The following is a 20,545-nucleotide window of genomic DNA, read 5'->3' as shown; positions in this document are numbered from 1 at the left end:
TCCATGTTGATTAAGAAAATCTGGGAAAAGATTCGAACGTCAGATCCACAAAGAAAAATAAATGGATAAATACCAATTTAAAAAAAAAGGTCCTGGGATTTGTTACGAATCGAACTTCTTACCAGCTCAGCGTGGGATCATGCATAAGTAAACAAAGAAGGAACAGACCACCCCTGACCACCGGTTCAGCTGGAGATAAATGCTTGCTTGTATGCTATGACTGTCGGGCGAGAATGAAATGTGATTGGAAAAGAGAGGGAAAAGGAAAACGAAAAAGAAAGACAGAAAAAAGTGATACGGAACGGACTTTTGGAAATGGAATTGACGACAAAAATAAATATAATCAAGGACCGAACGCGAATTGAACGCGTGACCGTTCGGACTGCAGCCGAACGCTCTACCTCTGAGCTACCGGTCCATTGGAGTTGGGGAAACTTTTCAAACACAAGCCTATAGGGTACAGATGGTAGTGTCACTCTGCCCCTTGCCGTCCGTCCTGCCCGATGACGTTGGTTCCCGACTTCCCGGTCCCGACTCGGTAGCGCAAACCCACCCGTTGACCCTGGACTTTTGTCGCGGACCCTGAAATTCCATCAACTCGATTTCCAGTTGTCCGATCTCAGGATTCCGTGACTTATTCCTTTACCGAAACATTTTTAGCAACTTTTAGCTCCATCCCAAAACAACGTTTCAGGCGACCACCTAAGTGCTTCTAGAAGGACAACGTACAAAGGTCGAACGGTGCCCACTACTGCATCCTCCACGCTTGATATTCACCTACACTTTGCATACTGTACCTATTGTCGCCTGCATATTGTCCTCATAGTGTCTTCCCCCATCTCGACGTAACGATGCGACGGAGCCTTATCGCCGCGCGGTCCTCCGCAGGATCCTTGGCTCGCGCCGCCGTCTACCAACAGCACCTCCAGCCCCGGCGCATGTTTGCAAGCGGCAGTGGCACCCCTCCCAGCAAAAGCGAGCCTCCTACGACTCCGGTCGACCGATCCCAGGACCAGGCGCAACCCATTGGTGCTTATTACGAGGGCGTTCTCCAGGGTAGCAAAAACTACCCGGACACGAAGCCCGAGTTGCCCCCGGTGACCTCCCAGAAATACCCGACCAAGCTTGCGCCCGCCGAGCCGGAAGCCCAGCCGGAACTGGAAAAGAAGCAACAAGCGGAATCGGAGCCGAAGCCGAAGCAGGACGACAATGTGAGTCCCGCCCCTAAGTCTTCCGAGCCTCCGAAGAAGGAGGAGCAGCCACCCGTGAAGCAAGAAGCAGCAGGAAGAAAATGAGCCTGCTGCCTGGGCCGATGAACCCGGACTGGAATCAGCAAAGTAAAGGGATGAGAAAGGGGATGAGGCTATTATCGCAATACCCGCGACGTCGGCGCAAGTCCCGGCCAAGCGTGCGGCGGTTGTGCGCAGCGCAAACTCCGTGAGCTGAAGAAAGAAAAAGGATGTGAAGGCGGCAAAGGAACCCAAAGTGGTCAAGTCTGTGACTCCCACATCTCAGATCTCAAATTCTGATCCTGACACACCCTTAAGAAACTTCCCGATTGCCATGCTCACATATCTCACTAATGCTTCGTCGTCCTTCTCCTCCTCCTCCTCCTTCTTCATCCATGGCGCCAACCCACCACTTTCTAAGCTCTTCGCATTAGAATACTAACAATGCGATTTCGCTCCCATCTAGGCCCAGGGAACGTCCTCCCAAAGTGCCCAAGATCCTACTCCAAGTAGCAACCCTAGCGGCGACCTTAGCGGCAGCGACGGCAGCGGCACAGTCCCAGAAGCCTCCTCATCTCCTTCGCCCCAGATCCTTGAAGACGGCGAAGCCGGCAACACCCGCATCATCTTCTCTGCCAGTCTAACCAGCGAAGCCAGACGGGCCGAGCGTCTCGCCTCCATCCGTTCTCAATCCAAGCTCGTCGCCGGCGTGCTCGTTCCCCCACGGCCTGAAGAGCCCGAAAACTGCTGCATGAGCGGATGCATCAACTGCGTGTGGGACATGTACCGGGACGAGATGGAGGCGTGGGCGACGGCGACGGCGGAGGCCGAGCAGCGGCTTGCTGCGCAGCAGGCTGGACTGGGCGAGGAGGGTGTGATGGCGGCTACGGGGGCGGTGGAGGCTGGGGGGAGTCAGCAAACTCCTTCTACTTCTACCTCTACAGCAGCAGGCGATGGCCAAGAACAGCAGACGATAGTCAAGGGCACAGAATTGGCGGGCACGGCGCATTCGGTGGTCGACCAGAGGGGAGCGGTTAGTATGGATGATGACGGGGGCGGAAGTTCGAGTAATTGGGACTTTGGAACGGCTCAGAGTCCTGCGACTGGCACCGCCGGTACTACAAAGACTTTGACTTCGACCTGGGACGACAACCTGTACAAGAATGTGCCGGTTGGGATCCGCGAGTTCATGAAGCAAGAGAAGAGGCTGAAAGAGAAGCATGCGCGCGAGGGGACCGTTGGGTAGCTCATTTTGGAATTGACGGTTTTAAAGTTCAGTTCTACCCTCTTTTCCTTCCTCTTGTTGTCTGCGTGCTTTGTTTGAGAAGGCGTTTGTGTTTGCATTTTCCGGATCTTGATGCCTACCTGGCAATGACGATATGATTTGAGCCCTACAAATTTCACAAGTTGATGTATTCACCTTGCTCATTGAACGTTGGTCTTGTTTTGTATAATTTTACTTCTTTTTTTTGGCGCGCGGTATACGCTCTCGATCTATTTGCCTTGCTTCATAAACAAGGAATCAAGGCGGGCAGCAGGCCGTGCGAGCCTTTAGCTTTGGCTCGACGACATATGGAAGCCGTAACCCGAGCTAACGATATATCCCACCGGGAGTAGAGGGTATTATGTGGTGCCCTACTGTGGCTACCGCTAACCAGATGAAGCTTACAGCCCTTTGGCAGGGCCAGAAGTACTTCCTGGGGGGGGGGGGGTCCTTTGTGCCGGTAGACATTCGTCATATCGGTCAGCTATGCTCCCCCTCAATCCCCATCCTCGCTGCCCCTCGCCGCGCTGTACTCATCCGAGACGCCGTAATGATGACCGTAAATATGTAACCTTTCCTTTGTGAATTCCAACTCCATGCTCTTCCCGTTCTATATGCGCCGCTTTTTGGTCCTCCTGTTCGTCATCGGGGTTTGGTATGTGCGTAACTTTTCTTCTCTGGGTATCTCTTTTATGCTTCGTCTTCTCTCTAATCGGATGTCACCCGTCTAGTTCTGGGCATCGGCAGCCTTCTGGGCCTTGGCCTCAGCAGCATTGCGGTCGTGTTCCTCAATGTTGCCAGCCTCCCAGGGGTAGCAGATCCACTCGTCACCAACGGTGAGAGCGGCGAAGTAGCGGCCCTGGGAGATGATGTCCTCGGGAAGAGTGCCCTTCTTGGGCTTGTCCTTGTTCTGTTGATCGTAGGCACGTTAGAAAATTGCAATTTGCGGGACTTCTAGTGCATTGCGAAAAAGGAGCCAACTTACGTGAAGGACGAAGATGGCGAACTGGGTCTCCTCGCCTCCGCCGAGGGCCTGACGGGCAGCCTCAACATCCTTCTGGAGCTCCTTGACGGCATACTCAAGGGTGGTGCGGGTGTCATCGACCTCATCAACGATGAGGATGCGCTTGCCGATAAGGTTCTTCATGGAACCAAGGGCAGTGAGATCGAGCCACTGGGTGCGGGTAACCTTGGTTCCGGGCTCTTCAACGACATCTTCGCCGAGAGACTCGTAGAGGGAGAGACCGATGGCCTGGATGGGGATGTTGGGAGAGCCGGGGCGCTTAAGGAAAGAGCGCAGGATACGGGCGGGAACGTAGCCACCGCCGCCAATGGCGATCATGAGCTGGGGGTTGAAGGTCTCGAGGATCTTGGGAGCGACCTCCTGGCACAAGTTGTGCACCTAATCAGACAAAGACATTGTTAGCGTCAGTGACCATTGTTTGTTTACTTTGCGCCGAGGGTAACGGGACAATGCGCGCAATGGCGCACAGCGTCGGCGTGACACATATGAAAAACCCGGGAGTAGACTAACATCGTTGTAGGTAACGTAAAGCTTCTGGACCATTTTGACGGTTGTTCTGCGTTTGTCGTTACGCAAACGTATCTGGTATGAGTGGCGGGGGTCGTGGGACGAAGGAATCCTGATAAGGACAGTACGGATAAGCAAACCAAAGTCTGGAAGTCGCGAGTTGACGGGGAAAAGCAGTTGATGCTGGAAGGCAAAATTGCTCACGGAGACGACGGGCTTTATAACACACTACGGAATCAGGAAACGTACGGGAAGTAGGTTTGCGACAGTGACGAGAGAAATTTTTAGAAATATGCGACTCGTAGGCAGAAAAAAAGTTTCGAGCCTCGAAACCTGAACCCGAACCCTCCCTCTCCCACACAGGGCATTCACAGGCACACAACCCCACTATTACGCCCGCCGCGGAATCCCATTGCCCATGCCCGGGCGGGACCTGCAGGCGATTTCCTCCATTCAGCGCCAATTTTCACTTACAAGAAGAACCTTTTCCCCCGCATCGCCAACCTAATCGCGCTTCTTTTGGTCGCTTGCTGGAATTCTTGGCAATGATGCCCTCTTCACTGAGCAAAGTGTTTTCAAAACCTTCGCGAGGCCCACTACAGTCCGTTGGCGAGGGAACCTGAGTCTGCGGTGCTCGATGCGCCGCTCGCTTGCTGCTCGTCACAGAAGCAGTGCATGTGTTCTCACTCCGTCGCATTGACATTGCCTGACTGAATGATGGAGGTGACGGAAGGTCCGAGTCAGTCAGCTCTGTCCATGCCTCGGTACACACCTTTTTAACTAGAAGCGGAATCCGCCGATGCCCACTCGCTATCTTGGCGCTCTGGTCTTCCTGGGTCTCGTCTTCTCGGTGTCGGGAGAAAGATTCCCGACGTTAACCATGGCACACAAAACAGTCTCAGCCTGGGTAGCTCGTGTTTAGATTGACTTGGTTCAGTTGATTCTTTTTCCTTGTAGTTTTCACCGGACTTGGTTGTTGAATCGAGGCGACACCGAGGAGCGGCAACGCAGCAAGTGTGTACGCCAGAGCCGTGAGAAGAGCTGCTCAAGCCCGCATGGGTGATTGTTTACATCAAAAAGGGGTGCTCCACCAAAGTGTCCTCGAGACTCCAAAGAAAAAAAAACAGCACATTAGGCCGATGTAAACCGCTTTTCTCTTTTTAGCAAGTTGTTTACTAGAGGAAGCTTCATAGATAGTCTGTTCTGAAAATTGCTAAATCGTCGACACTCCGAGCAGGCATTTTTTGATGTTGCGTGCCGAGTTGTCTTTGTCTATCGTGACATTGAGAAGCCGGCGTTATTGTGGTGCTGCAGGGGACCCTATAGGTAATCCAGTAAGATTATAATTACAACTTCTGGACCGGTAGCTCAGAGGTAGAGCGTTCGGCTGCAGTCCGAACGGTCACGCGTTCAATTCGCGTTCGGTCCTTGATATCTCTTTTTTGTCATTCTCCAACCCTTCTAGCTTTTGAACATCTCGGTTACAAAACCGTGCTTATTTTGATTCATCTAACTCAACACCACAGTAACAGGACCGGTAGCTCAGGGGTAGAGCGTTCGGCTGCAGTCCGAACGGTCACGCGTTCAAATCGCGTTCAGTCCTCAACTTGTTTTTTTGCTGGTATTGACACCTTTTGCTCTCGTCAAAACAGTCAACCAACACTTTGATGTTTCAAACCTTTACGAATCCCTTCCCAATGCGCTTTTGGTCCATCCGGGTTTTACCTGCGTCCGATTTCTTTTGACTTTTATTATATATCTGTAAGGTAGTTTTTGAATTCTCGGTATTGTACCTTGTTCCACTCTCTGCATCTTGTTCCAACCTCTCGTCTACACTAGTGTAGAGTGTGACTTGAAAGAAGGGTGATGGTGGTTCAAAGCTTGGGCCATTCTGGGGGAGCATGTTCACAAGTCTTGGCAATCCTCAAGCTACCCGCCCATGTGGCCCGTGTGTCTTGAACTGACATGACCGAACATTGACATTGCCAGCTCGTGAACCAAACAAAAACACACACACATCCAAGGAACGAAAGCTCGTCAAAGCCCGACTCAACACGCGATCCAACGCGCCCACGGTCCTGAATCTCTTCAGAATGATGTCGCGATCCTGAATTACTAACTTGCAAGACGACAACGCGTGATGGAGGACCCAGCGCCTAAGCGGCGCAGAACGTCGCCGCGCAACTCAGTTCCAGTTCCATCCGATGAAGCTCCCACAACACAGCAGCCAAACCAGACCACTCCAGAGGACACGCCTGCTCCAGAGTCGTCCGGTGATACATCCACAAAGCGTCCATCGTATGCATCTCCCACGAAAGCGAGCCTTCAGAGGCATAATCCCGAAGTATTACAACGACGAGAGAGTCTAAGCCTTGCTCTCAGATCCCAATCCGAGTCGCACGACAACAATCCGCTACGATCTCCCGCCAGACGACCAGGAATCGCCAAAAGCCCAGAGCGACCGAACCCGCGCCCTCTTCCACCGCCCGCGCCCGAAGATGATGAGGTAATCCTAAACCCTTTCCGTGGCCGAGGTTTGCACCGATCGCCCGTTCCCGGAGTTCTGCCCAAAGTAATCGTTCCCGAACCCGACCTTCCGCCGACCCCAGAACATCCCGATCTAGTTGTCAGCACTCCGCCTTCTGGTATTCACAATACCCCGTCTAAGAGACCGAGGCGCAGCAAAGCACTGGCCGAGACACTTAGGAGCTCCTCGCCTACTAAGCGCGCCCCCGTCATGTCGGCCAAGACAGCACAACTTCTTGTTCCAGGAAAGCCGTCTGAGAAATTGGCCCCAATCCCCACGACGACCGAGATCCCTGCCGAGGCTCAGGAGCCAACAACAGCTGAACTGCGCGGGCTTCAACCGCCTGATCCGGATGCGGACAAGAAACGGCTGCGCGATTCGCTCCTAGCTGAGATCGCCGAGCTCGAGCGCGACCTAGCCGTCGCAAGCAAGGAAAACGAGCGCCTTCGACAAGCATACGTATCAAAGCTAAAACCATCAGCACCACCGAACGCGATCGAAATCCTCGACCTCCTGCGCCGACGAGCCCTCCCACCAAAGGAGCAAAAAGACCCCGACCCGTCCATCGCCGCAACATCATGGCTCTCCTCAGCCCTCCATCCCATCGCCTTTCTTCCCTTCAGCAAACCTCCTTCAACCGGCGACGATCTCCCCTCGCTCTTTTCTACCGTCGACGACGAGAAAGCCGAGAAACCACCGATATCCCACCACCCCCTTCCCATGAGCGCCGACGAAGCGCTTCCCTACCTCCAAGTCTTCACGCCACTGACTTTCACCTCGGCCATCTTTCCGCTTCCCCCGACTGAATCTGAACCGGAACCATCATTAGTCTCCTCAGCAGCAGCAGCAGCAGCAGCAGCAGCGGCAGACCAACAGCCGCTCCTCCAACGGCACTACATAACAGCCACCACCCCATCCAAATCCTTCACCGCCCGTCTCGAGCTGACAGTCAACACCTCCAACATCTTCTCCATCACCGACCTTTCGGTGCCACTAATCCACCCGCCCACCGCAGCCGCTGAGCTCGCGCCCCTGATTGAACGTATCATCGAACAATCCAAAAAAGGCACAAGCTCGTCGGCAATGCACAACAACGTCAGCGTGCTATGCTGGGCCATGGGCGAGTGGGTGCGCGTTGCCAAAGAGCGAGCGAGGGTTTGGTGCGTGCTGGAAACCGAGTTGAACGCGGGAAAGGAAGCGGTGAGGAATATGGTGGAAGGGTGGAGGGAGAGGAGTAGGATGAGGCAAAAAAGGAGGACGAGGATGGGGGTGGGGAAGGGTAGCAAAAAGAGGAAGGCGCCACGTCGAGATCGAGACCGGGAGAGGGATGGTGGTGATGGTGGTGGAAGGAAAAGGGATGAAGAGGGGGGAAGTGATGAGAATGAACAACAAGAGGAGGAAATGGAGGAGGAAGAGGAAGAAGAAGAACTAGATGGGAAGAAAGTACCCGAGCAAGAACTTGTTCCCTACATGAGCAGGACGAGCATGGATTTTGATATACCCTTACTACTTGGTTCTGGAGGCGGGCCTGGTGGCGCTGGTGACCCGGGGAGTGCGGAAAAGTCCTCGCTGAGGGTGCAGTGGAAGATTGAGTTCGACTGGACGGGGGAGGCGAGGAGCGACATCAGGGTTTTTGTGGCGTTGCCGGGGAAGTGTGAGTATTCCTCTTTTGTTACTCCCCATCCGCACTTGCATCCGTATCCGTCTATAGGGCGGGAGAATATTTTCGTGGAACTATTTGAGTTGCTGACCATATACCGATAACAGGGCACAAATGCGATGAGCGCGGACAGTTGGCCAAGATCCCGGCGTTGTTTGACGATCTCGTTCAGGGCGGCGAGGAGCCGTTGAGTGCGGTCAGGACCGTTGCGGCTTTGTTGGCTGGTGAGCCACAACCGCAGAGGTGATGTGGAAAATAGGATACCCTTGTATGGTGTTGAGGGCTTGTTTGAGTAGACCAACCAGCATGAGTAGTCGTACATGTTTTGCATACCTACCTCTACCTTGCCAAAAACAAACAAACAAACCCCCAAAGACGGGTGTTGACGGAGTATGGTATTACTAGTTGGGGGTCGCATATTCAGGCTGGGGCCATTTATCCATACCATGATTGATAAGAGAAGCATATTATTCGGGCTAAGGAATTGGAAGTACCTTGGTTTGCGAGACGTGTTCGGGTCAAGGAGCATCAGACTTATATGCATTACGGCCTCTTCGAGCTTCCATGGCGTGCTTGAGGGCTTGAATACCACTCATAAGGCACATTTACCACACGTCTCCCGCAACAGCGTTGCTTTGATCTCATTATCTTGTTTTCGACACTACCTCTTCCACATGCACCCACCCAAACATTACCCCATAACTTCCTTAATAATTTCTTCCTCTTTCTTTTGCATGATTCCGTATCTGCCCATTTCACCAATCTTGCCCCCTTCCGCTGGCAACAACACCGCTTAATCAACACTGACGCCCTTAGCCCTCAAGTCCGCCTGTGCAAGCTTGATCTCCTCCATCAGCTCCTTGTAGGCCTCGGGCGTGTCGTGGAAGGTGAGCATGCCCCAGCCGAGGCGGAAGAGGACCCAGGCGCCGAAGGAGACGAGGGCCCAGAAGGGGAGCTATGTTTGTTATGGTTAGCATTCATTGCCATACATATACATGCACTGGGGTCGGTCGGTCGGTTGTTTCCTCGTGGGTGTTGGATATTTGGGGGAATGGTGTGGGGTGGAGGGCTGGATAAGACATACCACAGGCACAATCGCTGTCTGGACAAGAGCCGGGAGGGGAACCAATTCGAGGTAGAGGGAAAGGTAGAGCTATGGTTTGGAAAGGAAAGATTAGCACTTAATTCAGTTGATCGATTGATCGACTCGAGAAACGAGGCGGGCCGTGGGAGACGGCGTGGTCGATGAAGTGGTAGAGACAACGAGAGGATAGGAGGAGGCGGCGCAAGGCAGGAGAGGTAGAGGCAGAAAGGCAGCCCCAACGATACGAGACCACGCAGCACCAGAGCATAGATGAGGCTAACGTGTCGCTGCTAGCTTCTGCTAATGCTGCTGCCGCTGCCGTGGACCAGGCAGGGGAAAGACCTCTTCCGCCATCAAATCATTGTCGCCACTGTCACCATTCTCATTGCCGTCCTTGCCCTCGTCCTCATCCCCTTTCGTTCGGTCGGTTTTAACTTGGGAAAAACGTACCGAGCTCACAAGGAGTGCAATAGAAATAGTCTGCTGTGCGCGGGTCATTGTGACGAGTCTGTAGTTGAATTGATCGTATTGTTTGTTTGTTCGTCCGTAATCTCCCAGTTTCTTCTATTACTGGTTCCGGTATTTGAATCGGTAGTGTGCTTGTCCAAGGTAATAGATAGATGCTGTTCGGTTGGTTGTTGGAGACGCGAGGTTACCGATCGACCGTTGAATTGAGAAAAGGAGAGTCTACCGCACGATATTTGGTTAGCTTGTCAATTCCCGTCTCGAATTCAGCAACGCACCATCCGTTCCGTGCTGCAGAAAAGGGGGATTTGACTTACAGTTGTCGACGGTTGGTGATGCTAGTCAAAAGGTCGCGATGACGAGCTGAAGAGGAATGAATGGAAATGAGCGATGAATGGGGACACTGTGGTTGTTGCTGTACTGAAGCTCGAGCCTGGGTATAGTGCAATGACGGGCTGCGCGCTGACGGATGGTGTGTGGTTGGCGCTACAGGTACATAGGCGCGTTAATTGAACCCCCTGTCTTGTATCGCTGACCAGCGTGGCCCTTTGAGAAAGATGATATGTTTCTGGGTTAGGGTTAGATGTGTCCCCACACCTACCCCTGAACTAAGCAAACTGAAGTTGACATGACTGCTAGAATATCGACGATATAATGGCACTTTAGCATTGTAATTGTTGCTTGATAGTATTGTCCGCCCGATTGGAGTGAGTGTACAACCTCTATCACGGTCCCTCAGCATCAGAATTGCGGCGGTTACGCTCAACTGAATCAAAGCCATCATCCTCGAGGACTCGAAGTACATTCGCGCCTCAGAAACACAAAATGCAGAAATCAAACAGGGTCCTTGGACTAACATAAGAAGCGAGCATTTTGAATTAGCAATAGCCATTACAAAAACTGGTAAACTAGATATGTACATGCCTCATCAGGCTAGCCGTTATTCTCGTCCTCCCATCAATAACATTTAATAATCCATAACATGTGTTACATGCACAACCAAGTGTAACAGTAATAACACGACGATATTCCAACAATAATGGTGCCCTTTCCCTTCCCTTGCCGTATATACCATGATCGTATATCATATGGTCTTCACAATCCCTCAACTGCCCCTAGATATTGGAATCCTCTTCTTTCCATGCCCCATCCATGAGCGTACCCACCACTTAATCCAAATCAGAATCCTCATCACCGCCCTCCTTCCCCCTCCACGCCGCCTTCTCCGCAACCGGGACTCTTCCTCTCAACCACCTGAGCGTCGCTTCTGTCCCGCGCTCCAAAACGCTCCACCTGGGTACGCGGAACCTATTGCCACTAACATCCAGCCTCTCCAACCCACCGCTTCCGCCCAGAAGTCCAATACGAGGGTTCAGATGTGCGATATCGTTATTGGCCGCGTCCACCACATGCATACCCTTGATCGATTCCGGGTCCAGCTCGGACAAGTGATTGTTGGAGATGGTGAGGACGATAAGATTCGGAAACGCGTCGCGAAGAGCAGTGCCGGCGGGCAGAGCGGAGATGCGGTTGAAACTGACATCTAACTTTTGCAAGTTTGGGGCACGCAGGTGAGAAAGCAACGGCTCTAAGCTTGAGATGTGGTTGTGGTTAAGGTTCAGTTCCCTGAGGGCGCGGAGTTCGAGGTGATCATTGCCGCTTAGTCCTCCGAGGTATTTCTCAGCTACGAGTTCGTTGTGTGACAAGTTCAAGTGGGTCAGAGTTGCGGCGAAGAAAGAGAGCGATTCGGGAAACGTGGTAAAGAGGTTGTGGTGAAGCTGGATTTCGTAAACTTTGTGTTCGGCAGCAACCCTAGAGGAGATGACGGGGTGGAGTGAAGAGGATTGTGTGCCAGAACGGTCAAGAACTCCACCGGACTTAACGGGCCAGATCCCCTCCGTTAACGTTTGAGAGCGAGAATGAGTTGGAGAGGCCCGGGCGGAAGTAGGGGGTGTCGCGTAATGGTCCGTATCAGATCGGCTGTCGTCGATGTCGTCGTTTTCATCAGTAAGCTGGTCGTGTTCAAACGTGGCGGTATTCGTAACGATAGGCTCTTTCGGCTTAGAAGCGTTGTTCCCAACCGGAGCTTTCTTGGTCTTGGGCAAAGTCTTAGTGGTATTGATGGTGAGCTCCTTCATATCAATACCTTTCAAGCCGGCATCACTGGGGCTGACAACCTCCACCTCGGAGACAGAAGACACCTCGAGGAGAGAATTTACCTTGGAGGCAGAAGTGTCCTCACGTGGCTCGAGCCGAAGAGCTAGAATACCCTTCATCTCCTCCGTACTAATTGTGCTAAACTTCTTCTCCCGCAGAGGGTTACCGCTGAGGCGCAGCATCATCAAGTTCTCCATCTGTCCCACCTCATTAGGGATAATACGGATGTCGTTACTTGAGAAATCGACAGACTTCAAATGCTTGAGTTTGGCAAAACCTTCCGGAACAGAGTTGATATTGTTCTCATCGGCGGCAATCGTATGTAGCTTGGCCCAGCTTCCAATGTAGGGCAAATCCTGAAGGCGGTTCATGGAGAGGCAGATTTGGAGCAGGGCAGGCATAGTGATGGCCTTTGTCGGGGAGCAAAGACGGACGAGCTGGTTCGACGAAACGTCCAGGATTTGTAGAGACGGAAGAGAATCGACCGAATCATCAATCAGTGTACCGCTAATCTGGTTCTTGCGCGCGTTGATCTCGGTCAAGGGCATTTTCGCCAAAGTACCAAAAGGCAAAGACGCAAAGGCGTTTTCGCTAACATTCAAAACGCGAAGGCGAGAGAGGTTGCCGAAGTTGGAAGGGAGCGAAGAGAGGTTGTTACCGTGCAAGTCCAAGATCTCAAGATTCTCCAAGTTCGCAAAGCAAGGGTCGAGTTCACCGTAGAGGAGGTTACCGCCGAGCTTCAGATCTCTGAGGGTGGTGATTTGCGACACCACCTCCAAGCAGCTATTTGCCAGCCTGTTTGAGGACTGATAAACAGTTAGTAACTAGCCAATACAGAGTGGTGATCTAAGCACGTACCAGATTCAGGGAGGTCAACAGGCGAAGTTGCCTCAAACCCATTGGAAGAGTCACCAGGATATTCCCGTGGAGATCCAAAGTCTCGAGTCCTGCAAAGATGTTGCCCTCACTGTCCTCATCATCCACCATCTCCTGTGGATCAACATCGGGGAAAATTGTATCGCTAATTATCTCAAGCTCATTGTCCGCAGCCACAAATCTGGTCAGGTCAACACACTCGGCCCAAGCCCCGCCAGTGGCGCCGATAGCCTCAAGCTTATACATTTCCAGAACCTCAATCGGGATCTCTTTAAGACCCATCGCAGCAATGTTGAGGCGCCCGCTAGTTCTTGCAGTAGAAAAACGTGCCTGTAGGACCTTGGCCTGTGACTGGTCATTCTTGTGCTGGTTGAAAGGATCGTGATGCGAAGCAAAGCCCAAATCGTCACCAAAAGATCCAAAGCCAGATGACTTGTGTCCGACGGCAGGGGCAGACTCGGATATTGGCTGGACTGCAGCTTTCTTGGCCGCAGCCTTCGCCTTTGCGATCTGTTCGCGCAACGTGGATGAGGCTTTCCGGTAGGTTTGGGCTGGGGAGGACTCAGTCAAATCGGCAGAGGTTGCTGTGCTTCCAGATGATGCTGACACACTTCCTTCAACAGATGTCGCCGCCGACCTTTGCGACGCCATAGATACTTTTCTAGGCGCCGTTCCCTGCGTCCCCTTTCCCAGTCCGGCCCCAGATGGCTTCTTTGAGAGGCCATAGACAGATGTTCGCTTGGCAAGGGGGCGCGGTGCTGCGGGTTTCGTTTTCTCAGTGCTCGGTGTCTTGGGGCTTTGATTATCAATGGCAGATGACGGTAGATCCCCGTAGAGAGACATTCGAGACGCCCGTGGGGTGGCTTTCCTTGCCGCTGGCGCATTGATAGAGTGGACGCCCTGTCGTGGCCTCAAAGAACCGTATGTTCCGTGGAAGCTGGAGCCATCATCCTCACTATCCAGCCGTGAGCCAGGCCTGCTCCCATGGTTGGACGAAGCACCGAGAGACTCATGTGATTGATGACTCGATCCAGGTCGAGAAAGCCTACTCGTTGGTCTTGACGAAGTTCTTCCCTTGGGTATCCCATCGCTATAGAAAGAAGCAGCGGATTTCCCCCTCACTGATGGCGAAGAGGGCAACTGAGACAAGGCCTCGATCGTCCTCTCTATCAACGTCGAGTTTGACCTGACTGCAGAAGTTGGGCTGTCATCAGAAACTATCGACTCGGTATCGTGCAAAGCATGGCTGCCTGTGGACGCCGAGAAGGGTTGGTATGCGGACTGTCGTCTAGATGCTAGCGTTTGTGGTGTCTGGCTTGTCCGAGAAGTGGCAACGGAAGATGCCACAACGGAGGCTCTCGACGACGATGGGGAAATATAGGTGCTGTGTCGATTTGTTGTCCTTGTAGTGCTCGCAGGTACTTGGGACTGTCCCTGGCGTGAAGCAGCGCGGGCACAGTTGGCAGACGAAACAACCCTCGAAGGCGCAATGAGCATGGATTGGGGCCTCCTCGACGTGGTGGTCGAAGTCAATTGGTCGCGGGAAGTGGTAGATCGAAGTCTCGGGCTTTGCAACGAGGTTCCGGCTGGGCCAGAGTCCGCGGGTAGGGATTCCTGGGATGGCGATTTCCGGAGCGAGGTCGATCGTGGGACGGGTAGCCTGGATTGACCGGGAACTGGGAGTCTCGACGGCCGAGGAAGACCACTGGGTCTGGGCTGGGAGCTGGGGGGTCGCGAGTTGTTCTCCATCTTGACGATGTCTTACTGGGCCGAGCTCGGTGGAGTGCAACAAGTTCTCGTTCGAGGAGTTAGGTTGGGTTGTCGAGTACCTACACTAGGTACGAAAGCCTAATGCATAAGGATTGGTCGAGAGCAAGTCTTTTAAGACAAGGGTCGTGCTTGTCAACGGGGAAGGTTCCTGGCGGGCGTTCCTTGGATGGTAGATGATGCAGATTCATGCAGTCACAACCTGAATCGGCACTCATGCAAGGGCGGATGCAGGATGTTGTGCAGAAGGTCGGGTGGAGAGCTCGGTGTCGTTGGATACCTAGTAGGGAGGCAGTGTCCAACAGACCGAGGCACTAGGTACTAAGAAGAAGCAAGAATATGTAGCGATATGTAAGTCAGAATGATAGCAAAGCAAAAATAGCAAATAAATGAAACTTGGCAAGGGGCAGGTTGATGCCAAATAGTGTGAGTGACGGGGGAAGGAGAAGGTTGTGTCTCGAGAATAGGAGATCGCGGGATAGAGATAGACATGTAGGGTAAGGTAGGTAGAGGTAGGTAGGTAGGTAGGTAGTATCAGGGCTGGCACCGGAGGACTCGATATCGGGAATCCGTCGTCGCCTTTCTTTTTTTTCCCTTGGCCCCTTCTTCTGCCCGCCCCGTAAATGAGATGACGGAGCACACGACAGAAGCAATAAAGTCGAGAAGCCGAATGCTGGTCAACAGATACAGAAATGGACAGTGAAAGTGGACCAAACGGGAAATGACCTCAGACCAGGGCGCGCCGGCCGGCATCATGGCGATGGCTGGAGATGGTGGTGGGTGGCCAGAAAGGTTCACGGGCGGGCAGGTTGCGCTCCAATGTAAGTGGTCCGGGTGTTTTCCTGGGATCGACTTTCAGGGGCACCTGCCACTAATGGACAGCAGCCACCAGGCGCCAACCCAACCGGCACCTGGCTGCCCACCATCGGCTGTTCTAGCGCGATCCGCCCATACGGTTGCCGATTTCATTTCTTCGACGACAGGGGCCAGTCGGTGTCCAGACTCCGATCCTCTTCCGGACAATCCTCTCGAGACTGGATTTGTAATGGCGCTTTTCCCATATCGATATCAGGGGTAGATACCTCTAGGTAGGTATTGCTTGTTCTATACCCATGGAGGTCCAGTTCTTTGAACAAACCAATTGTCACTTGGCAGCATGCAGATGTGATAAACATTTACAAGCTCAGCTGAACGTGCCGCGCCGTCGTGGCGCCGGATTCGGCTCACTCGAACCTTAATTGACAGAAATATCGAGAAGAAATTGTTGACCGAAAGGAAGGGTTCATTCGTTAAGTCTCTTGACTGTCATTCGGCTTTTTCTCCAGGCCACCGACGTAAGATACAATGCTGTATGCTGATACATAAGGATGGCCTTGAACCTCATGACCGGGACATGTAGTCTCGCCTGACAGACCAGAAAGCAGCAACTTCATAGAGATCGGAGTGCTCAGTGCTGGAAGTTGTGATGATGTGTTTGGACTTGAGTGTCTGGGTGGGAGAGGATACCGGTGATTTGACCTCAGCAGGTCACCAATTCTTCATCAAGGGTACCTAATAAAAAGGTATTTGTATTGATCTTCAATACCTCACTTTCAGGTCAAGGAGACATGGGGTGAGGGCAAACGTTGCCGGCCGGCAGCAATGGAGCGCACGAGCCATTCACTGTGATGGTCCCACTAATGAGTGGGGGCCGGGCTGAGTGACAGTGCCCGCCTGGGCATGGACCTGACAGGGGTTTGGTTGCAACGGCAGGACGGGAAGCCTGCCCATCAGCCTCAAGATCACTCCACACTCAACAACGACGTTCCATCACCACATCAACACCATGCTGTACGTATTCATTGACTTCGACTGTCCGCTGCGATCTGGATGTTCTATGACTACCTACCTCATCCCAATGCTTACCTCGGCTTCAATTGACTTCATGGATTCATTCTCACGTAATGGCGCTACGTCTTGCGCGATACTCCTCGTGTTTTTTTGGAACCTGGAATACGCCGTCTGGAACCTTGCGACCATCGCCGAGTTGTCAGCCAAGAGAGACCAATACACGATGTCGCGCTTATCTTCATAAGGAATGGACAGTATGGATGGTTGGAGGGCAGCTACTAACGTCCAAGCATGTCAAGTGAAGTACGTCGACGTTCTGCCCACTATCAACCGACGCCTTCGCCGATCTGCTCAACTGTGATTGTCTCTATGAACGATGCACGGAGCAAACAGGGTCGAGCATTATGATTTAATGGCTTATGCCTGTCTGCAAAACCGATGCTTCCGACTATTATCGGGTTTCAAGCCCCCCCGGAGATATCAGGGAGATCTCCCGCGCGTCCAGCTTGCTGCTTCTGCTCCCTGTCCATGACCATGTTTTTGCTAACGGCTTCCAAGTCATCACATATTTTTACTGATTCTTGTCCACCTTGCTTTTTGGTTACATGAGGCCGATGTACGTTTTGAAACGGCGCCAAGTGCGTCAGTCACTGTGTGAATCTGGGCCGTCCGGATATCAAACCGCTGATTTTGGCGGGCTCTTCTACCGGACCGTTAAGGTTTTGGGCCACGAGGTGACGAGCATTGGGAGGAGACCTGGGAATCGTCTAAAGTTTTCTCCGTGGACAAAACCTCCGTCCAGTGAAGGGAGTTCGGGGTTGCCGGCTTGGCCACCTTTCTTTTTTCTTCCCGAGCTTCTGCCCCTTGCTGTCAATTCTAATTTCGACCCCGATCGTCGCGATTCCGGAACCCTCCCGCTTTTAACAGCATTTGCCTGATATCACTTCAGTTGCGCAATTGATGCATTATTCGTATCCGGATGCTATCAGAAAACTAACCATGACGCCCTTTACGCCGCGCGCCAAACCGGCGCCATCCTCATCGATGGACGAGGTGGAATTGGTCGACGTTCCCGTTGAAGAGCGTCCGCCTCAGGACCGAACTGCGCGCAACGCCAATCGCATGAGCGTTCTCTCACAGGCTTCAACAACTTTGCTCAGATGGGTACCCCGCGTCAACTTCTGGGTGGCTCTTATCTGCGTTACGGTTGCGGCTTTCCTGATGATCCTCGATACCTCCATTCTCTCCACCGCCGTAAGTCTCTTTGCGCTTCCCACATACACTCAAAGCGCTAACGCTGCCAAAGATTCCAACTATCTCAACCGAATTCAAGAGCATAGAGAATGTAGCTTGGTATGCGACTGCCTTTCAGCTCGCCAATGCCTGCGTCTTGCCTTTGACCAGCAAGATCTACACCCGTTTCAGTACCAAATGGACCTTCAACTTCTTCCTTCTCATCTTCATGGTTGGATCCTACATCTGCAGGGCAGCTCAAACTTCGGGTATGCTGATTGCAGGCCGAGCGGTCATGGGTCTTGGAGCGGGCGGCATCTGGAACGGCGGTCTCACAATTATCACCGCCATCACCAGCCCTAGGCGCCGTGCGTCCGTCATTGGTTGCGTCATTGCCTTTGCTCAGATGGGTGTTGGAGCCGGACCGCTCTTTGGAGGACTGTTGACACAACACACCAAGGATGGATGGCGCGCTTGCTTCAAGATCAACCTCAGAGTCGGTATGGTCTTATTCTTCCCGGTCATGTTCATGCAGGTTCCGGAGCAGATTGAGAAGCCTCATCCGTGGAGGGTTCTCAGGAGGTTGCACCGCGAATTCGACCTCCTCGGCTTTGCACTTCTGGCTCCCGCCGTTTTCCTGTTCGTCTGGGTTCTCACCACCGCCCAGCTTAGCGGGCCTTTCTCCTGGAGTAGTGGCGCAATTCTCGGATCGCTGTGCGGTTCTGTTCTGCTCTTCGGTGTTTGGGGATATTGGAACTACAGGAAGGGCGACAATGCTCTGCTGCCAGTCACCACCATGACAAAGCGCGTCGTTTGGGCCAGCGCCTTGACACAGTGGTTCATCATGACAACGGTGTACTGCATGTCCTTTTTTCTCCCGATCTTCTTCCAGTCGGTTCAGGGAAAGACGCCCACCATCAGCGGTCTCGAACTGTTGCCCGGCTTTGGCGCTCAGCTGTTCTTTGGCATCGCGGGAGGTTTCTTGGGTAAGTCATACTCTCTGATCTCCCTGATTCGCTAACAATGCTAACAAGTTGATCACTTTCCAGTCGAGAGAACCGGTTACATAATCCCCTACGCCGTCGTCGCCGGCATTCTCTGCTCCGTCAGCTGCGGTCTCATGTCCACGATCGACAGCGGCACCCACTTCGGCATTATCGCCGTTTACCAACTTATCAACGGTGCCGGCCGCGGCTTCGGCACGCAAATGCCCACCATCGCCGTCCAGACAGCCAACATGCACCCAATCGACACCACCATCGCCATCACCCTGCTTATGTTCACCCAAATGCTCGGCACCGCCCTCGTCCTTGCCTTCGCCAACAACATCTTCGCGCACTCCATCACCATGGCCCTGGAGCGCCGCATGTCCCGCGAGGAAGTTGAGGCGCTGATCAACAACGGCACTATTGGCCTGAGTCCCAAGCCGGAGGACCGCGAAAAGCTGGTGAAGATGGAAGACCTATTGAAGTACGTCATGCGCGCTTATCTAGAGGGCGTCCACAACGTGTTTTACCTGGCGGCGGGCTTTGGCGTGCTCGCAGTGTTGACTGCCTTCTTCCTGGGTTGGACGGATATTAGAAAGACGAGCATGAAGAAGAATTGGTTTGGAATGTCGTCGGATAAGGAGACGAACAAGCTTCGTAAGGGTATGCCTGGTACGCCTGCGAGGGCAAATACCAGTACCAGCTTTAACGACAACGACCCCATTGGCAACGCCAGTACGGGTCCGATGCCCAGTCCTCCTGCCACTGCGTCTACAAAGGCAGAACGGAGAGCGAGCCGGACCAGTGCCACGGCTGACTTTGCCGAGTCCAACATCAGTCCCACGCCCAGTCCTCTTGCCAATGGGACTACAAAGGCTGAGCGAAGGTTGAGTCGGATGAGTGCTACTGCTGGTCTGGCTTAGGGATCGACATCGAGATCATTCAGCGCCTTGTCAGAGTGGTTTCGCCGCTCGCTGGTGGCGGACATGGTTCTGAAAACAGAGGGAGTGAACCAGAGTGCGAATGACAAGAAGGTTTGGAGGCGAGGGGAGTTTTGTAGGGGTCCTCGCAAGATCGATGGAGAGTTCACGGCATTATCAGGGCGTTTGGAGCGGCAAAATTTCTTTTGTTTGACTGGCTTTGAAGGTGGACACTATACCCAGGGTTTGCGGATGGCTTATCGCATCTCGTCTTCTATGACAGACGAGACCTGTGCTTAGCGGGCGTCAATCAATTGGTTAAATTGAACCAGTCCGATACCGCTCGTCATAGGTAGCATACAGATGGTTATTGCAAGATTGTAATAGGGATTATAATTTATAAGAGTTCGAAAACACGTCGGCTAGAGTCCCTTTGGAATATTCCTATCCAGGAAATGTGTAGATATCAAGTTGAAAGGCGCAATAAAGACGCTTGGATGTGTAGTAAGAGTATACCCCGGGTATAATGTTAAAGGTCTCATTAATATTGTCAGGGACAAGCGCATGCATTATGTGTAAATATTATATATGAGCTGGTGGTTCTATGATATGTGATGTCCTGTTTCGTGAACTTGTCGTCCAATACTCGTCTTGATACTTTTGTAGTCACAAGCTGGGTACGGTATCACAGCGCACGAGAAATTGAAGGCAATGGGACTTGGGACAGAGACGACTGGCTGAGCTAACAACGGGAGGATGTGCGAAACATGCCATGGTGTGGTTAGACGCTCATGCGAGGACATCCAGTAGTAGTGACATAAGAGGACGGCGGGCGGCAAATGCACGTGTCGGATGGGAAATTTTTGACGATGATTTCGCAGTGATTTTAGAAATTCAACCAAGTGACGACTTCAAAACATCATCCGCGAAACGTCAATCAATCCAAAAAGCTTTTCTTCCCAATGTCCCAACCCTTTAGCTGGGGAACAAAGTGAAAAAAAAAATTGGTAGCGTCT

General features: G+C 52.7%; 6 protein-coding genes across 6 annotated transcripts; 3 read left to right on the top strand and 3 right to left on the bottom strand.

The window, feature by feature from the left end:
* Positions 1–851: 851 nt before the first annotated feature.
* Positions 852–2,507, top strand: NEUTE1DRAFT_68850 (uncharacterized protein; the record flags this gene model as incomplete). The annotated part of the gene is made up of 2 exons (XM_009855978.1): positions 852–1,211; positions 1,696–2,507. 2 exons carry the CDS (start codon positions 852–854, stop codon positions 2,473–2,475), a joined length of 1,140 nt encoding a protein of 379 aa, XP_009854280.1.
* Positions 2,508–3,051: 544 nt separating this feature from the next.
* On the bottom strand, positions 3,052–4,060 carry NEUTE1DRAFT_87531 (xanthine phosphoribosyltransferase 1; the record flags this gene model as incomplete). Its single annotated transcript, XM_009855977.1, has 3 exons — positions 3,052–3,403; positions 3,479–3,895; positions 4,028–4,060. 3 exons carry the CDS (start codon positions 4,058–4,060, stop codon positions 3,221–3,223), a joined length of 633 nt encoding a protein of 210 aa, XP_009854279.1.
* Positions 4,061–6,164: 2,104 nt separating this feature from the next.
* NEUTE1DRAFT_68844 (uncharacterized protein) lies at positions 6,165–8,703 on the top strand (the record flags this gene model as incomplete). Its single annotated transcript, XM_009855976.1, has 2 exons — positions 6,165–8,205; positions 8,319–8,703. 2 exons carry the CDS (start codon positions 6,165–6,167, stop codon positions 8,456–8,458), a joined length of 2,181 nt encoding a protein of 726 aa, XP_009854278.1.
* Positions 8,704–8,736: 33 nt separating this feature from the next.
* NEUTE1DRAFT_96047 (uncharacterized protein) lies at positions 8,737–10,169 on the bottom strand (the record flags this gene model as incomplete). Its single annotated transcript, XM_009855975.1, has 4 exons — positions 8,737–9,166; positions 9,296–9,364; positions 9,746–9,982; positions 10,078–10,169. The coding sequence occupies 3 exons, from the start codon at positions 9,791–9,793 to the stop codon at positions 9,005–9,007; spliced, it is 279 nt and encodes a 92-aa protein (XP_009854277.1).
* Positions 10,170–10,621: 452 nt separating this feature from the next.
* On the bottom strand, positions 10,622–14,542 carry NEUTE1DRAFT_124581 (uncharacterized protein; the record flags this gene model as incomplete). The annotated part of the gene is made up of 3 exons (XM_009855974.1): positions 10,622–12,723; positions 12,776–14,074; positions 14,216–14,542. 3 exons carry the CDS (start codon positions 14,540–14,542, stop codon positions 10,930–10,932), a joined length of 3,420 nt encoding a protein of 1,139 aa, XP_009854276.1.
* A 2,847-nt stretch (positions 14,543–17,389) lies between these two features.
* On the top strand, positions 17,390–19,532 carry NEUTE1DRAFT_124580 (uncharacterized protein; the record flags this gene model as incomplete). Its single annotated transcript, XM_009855973.1, has 3 exons — positions 17,390–17,644; positions 17,763–18,609; positions 18,673–19,532. 3 exons carry the CDS (start codon positions 17,390–17,392, stop codon positions 19,530–19,532), a joined length of 1,962 nt encoding a protein of 653 aa, XP_009854275.1.
* Positions 19,533–20,545: the final 1,013 nt, after the last annotated feature.

This window comes from Neurospora tetrasperma (genome assembly GCF_000213175.1).
Source record: "Neurospora tetrasperma FGSC 2508 unplaced genomic scaffold NEUTE1scaffold_6, whole genome shotgun sequence".
Classification (NCBI taxonomy): domain Eukaryota; kingdom Fungi; phylum Ascomycota; class Sordariomycetes; order Sordariales; family Sordariaceae; genus Neurospora; species Neurospora tetrasperma.
This window is presented reverse-complemented; position numbering and strand designations above follow the sequence as displayed.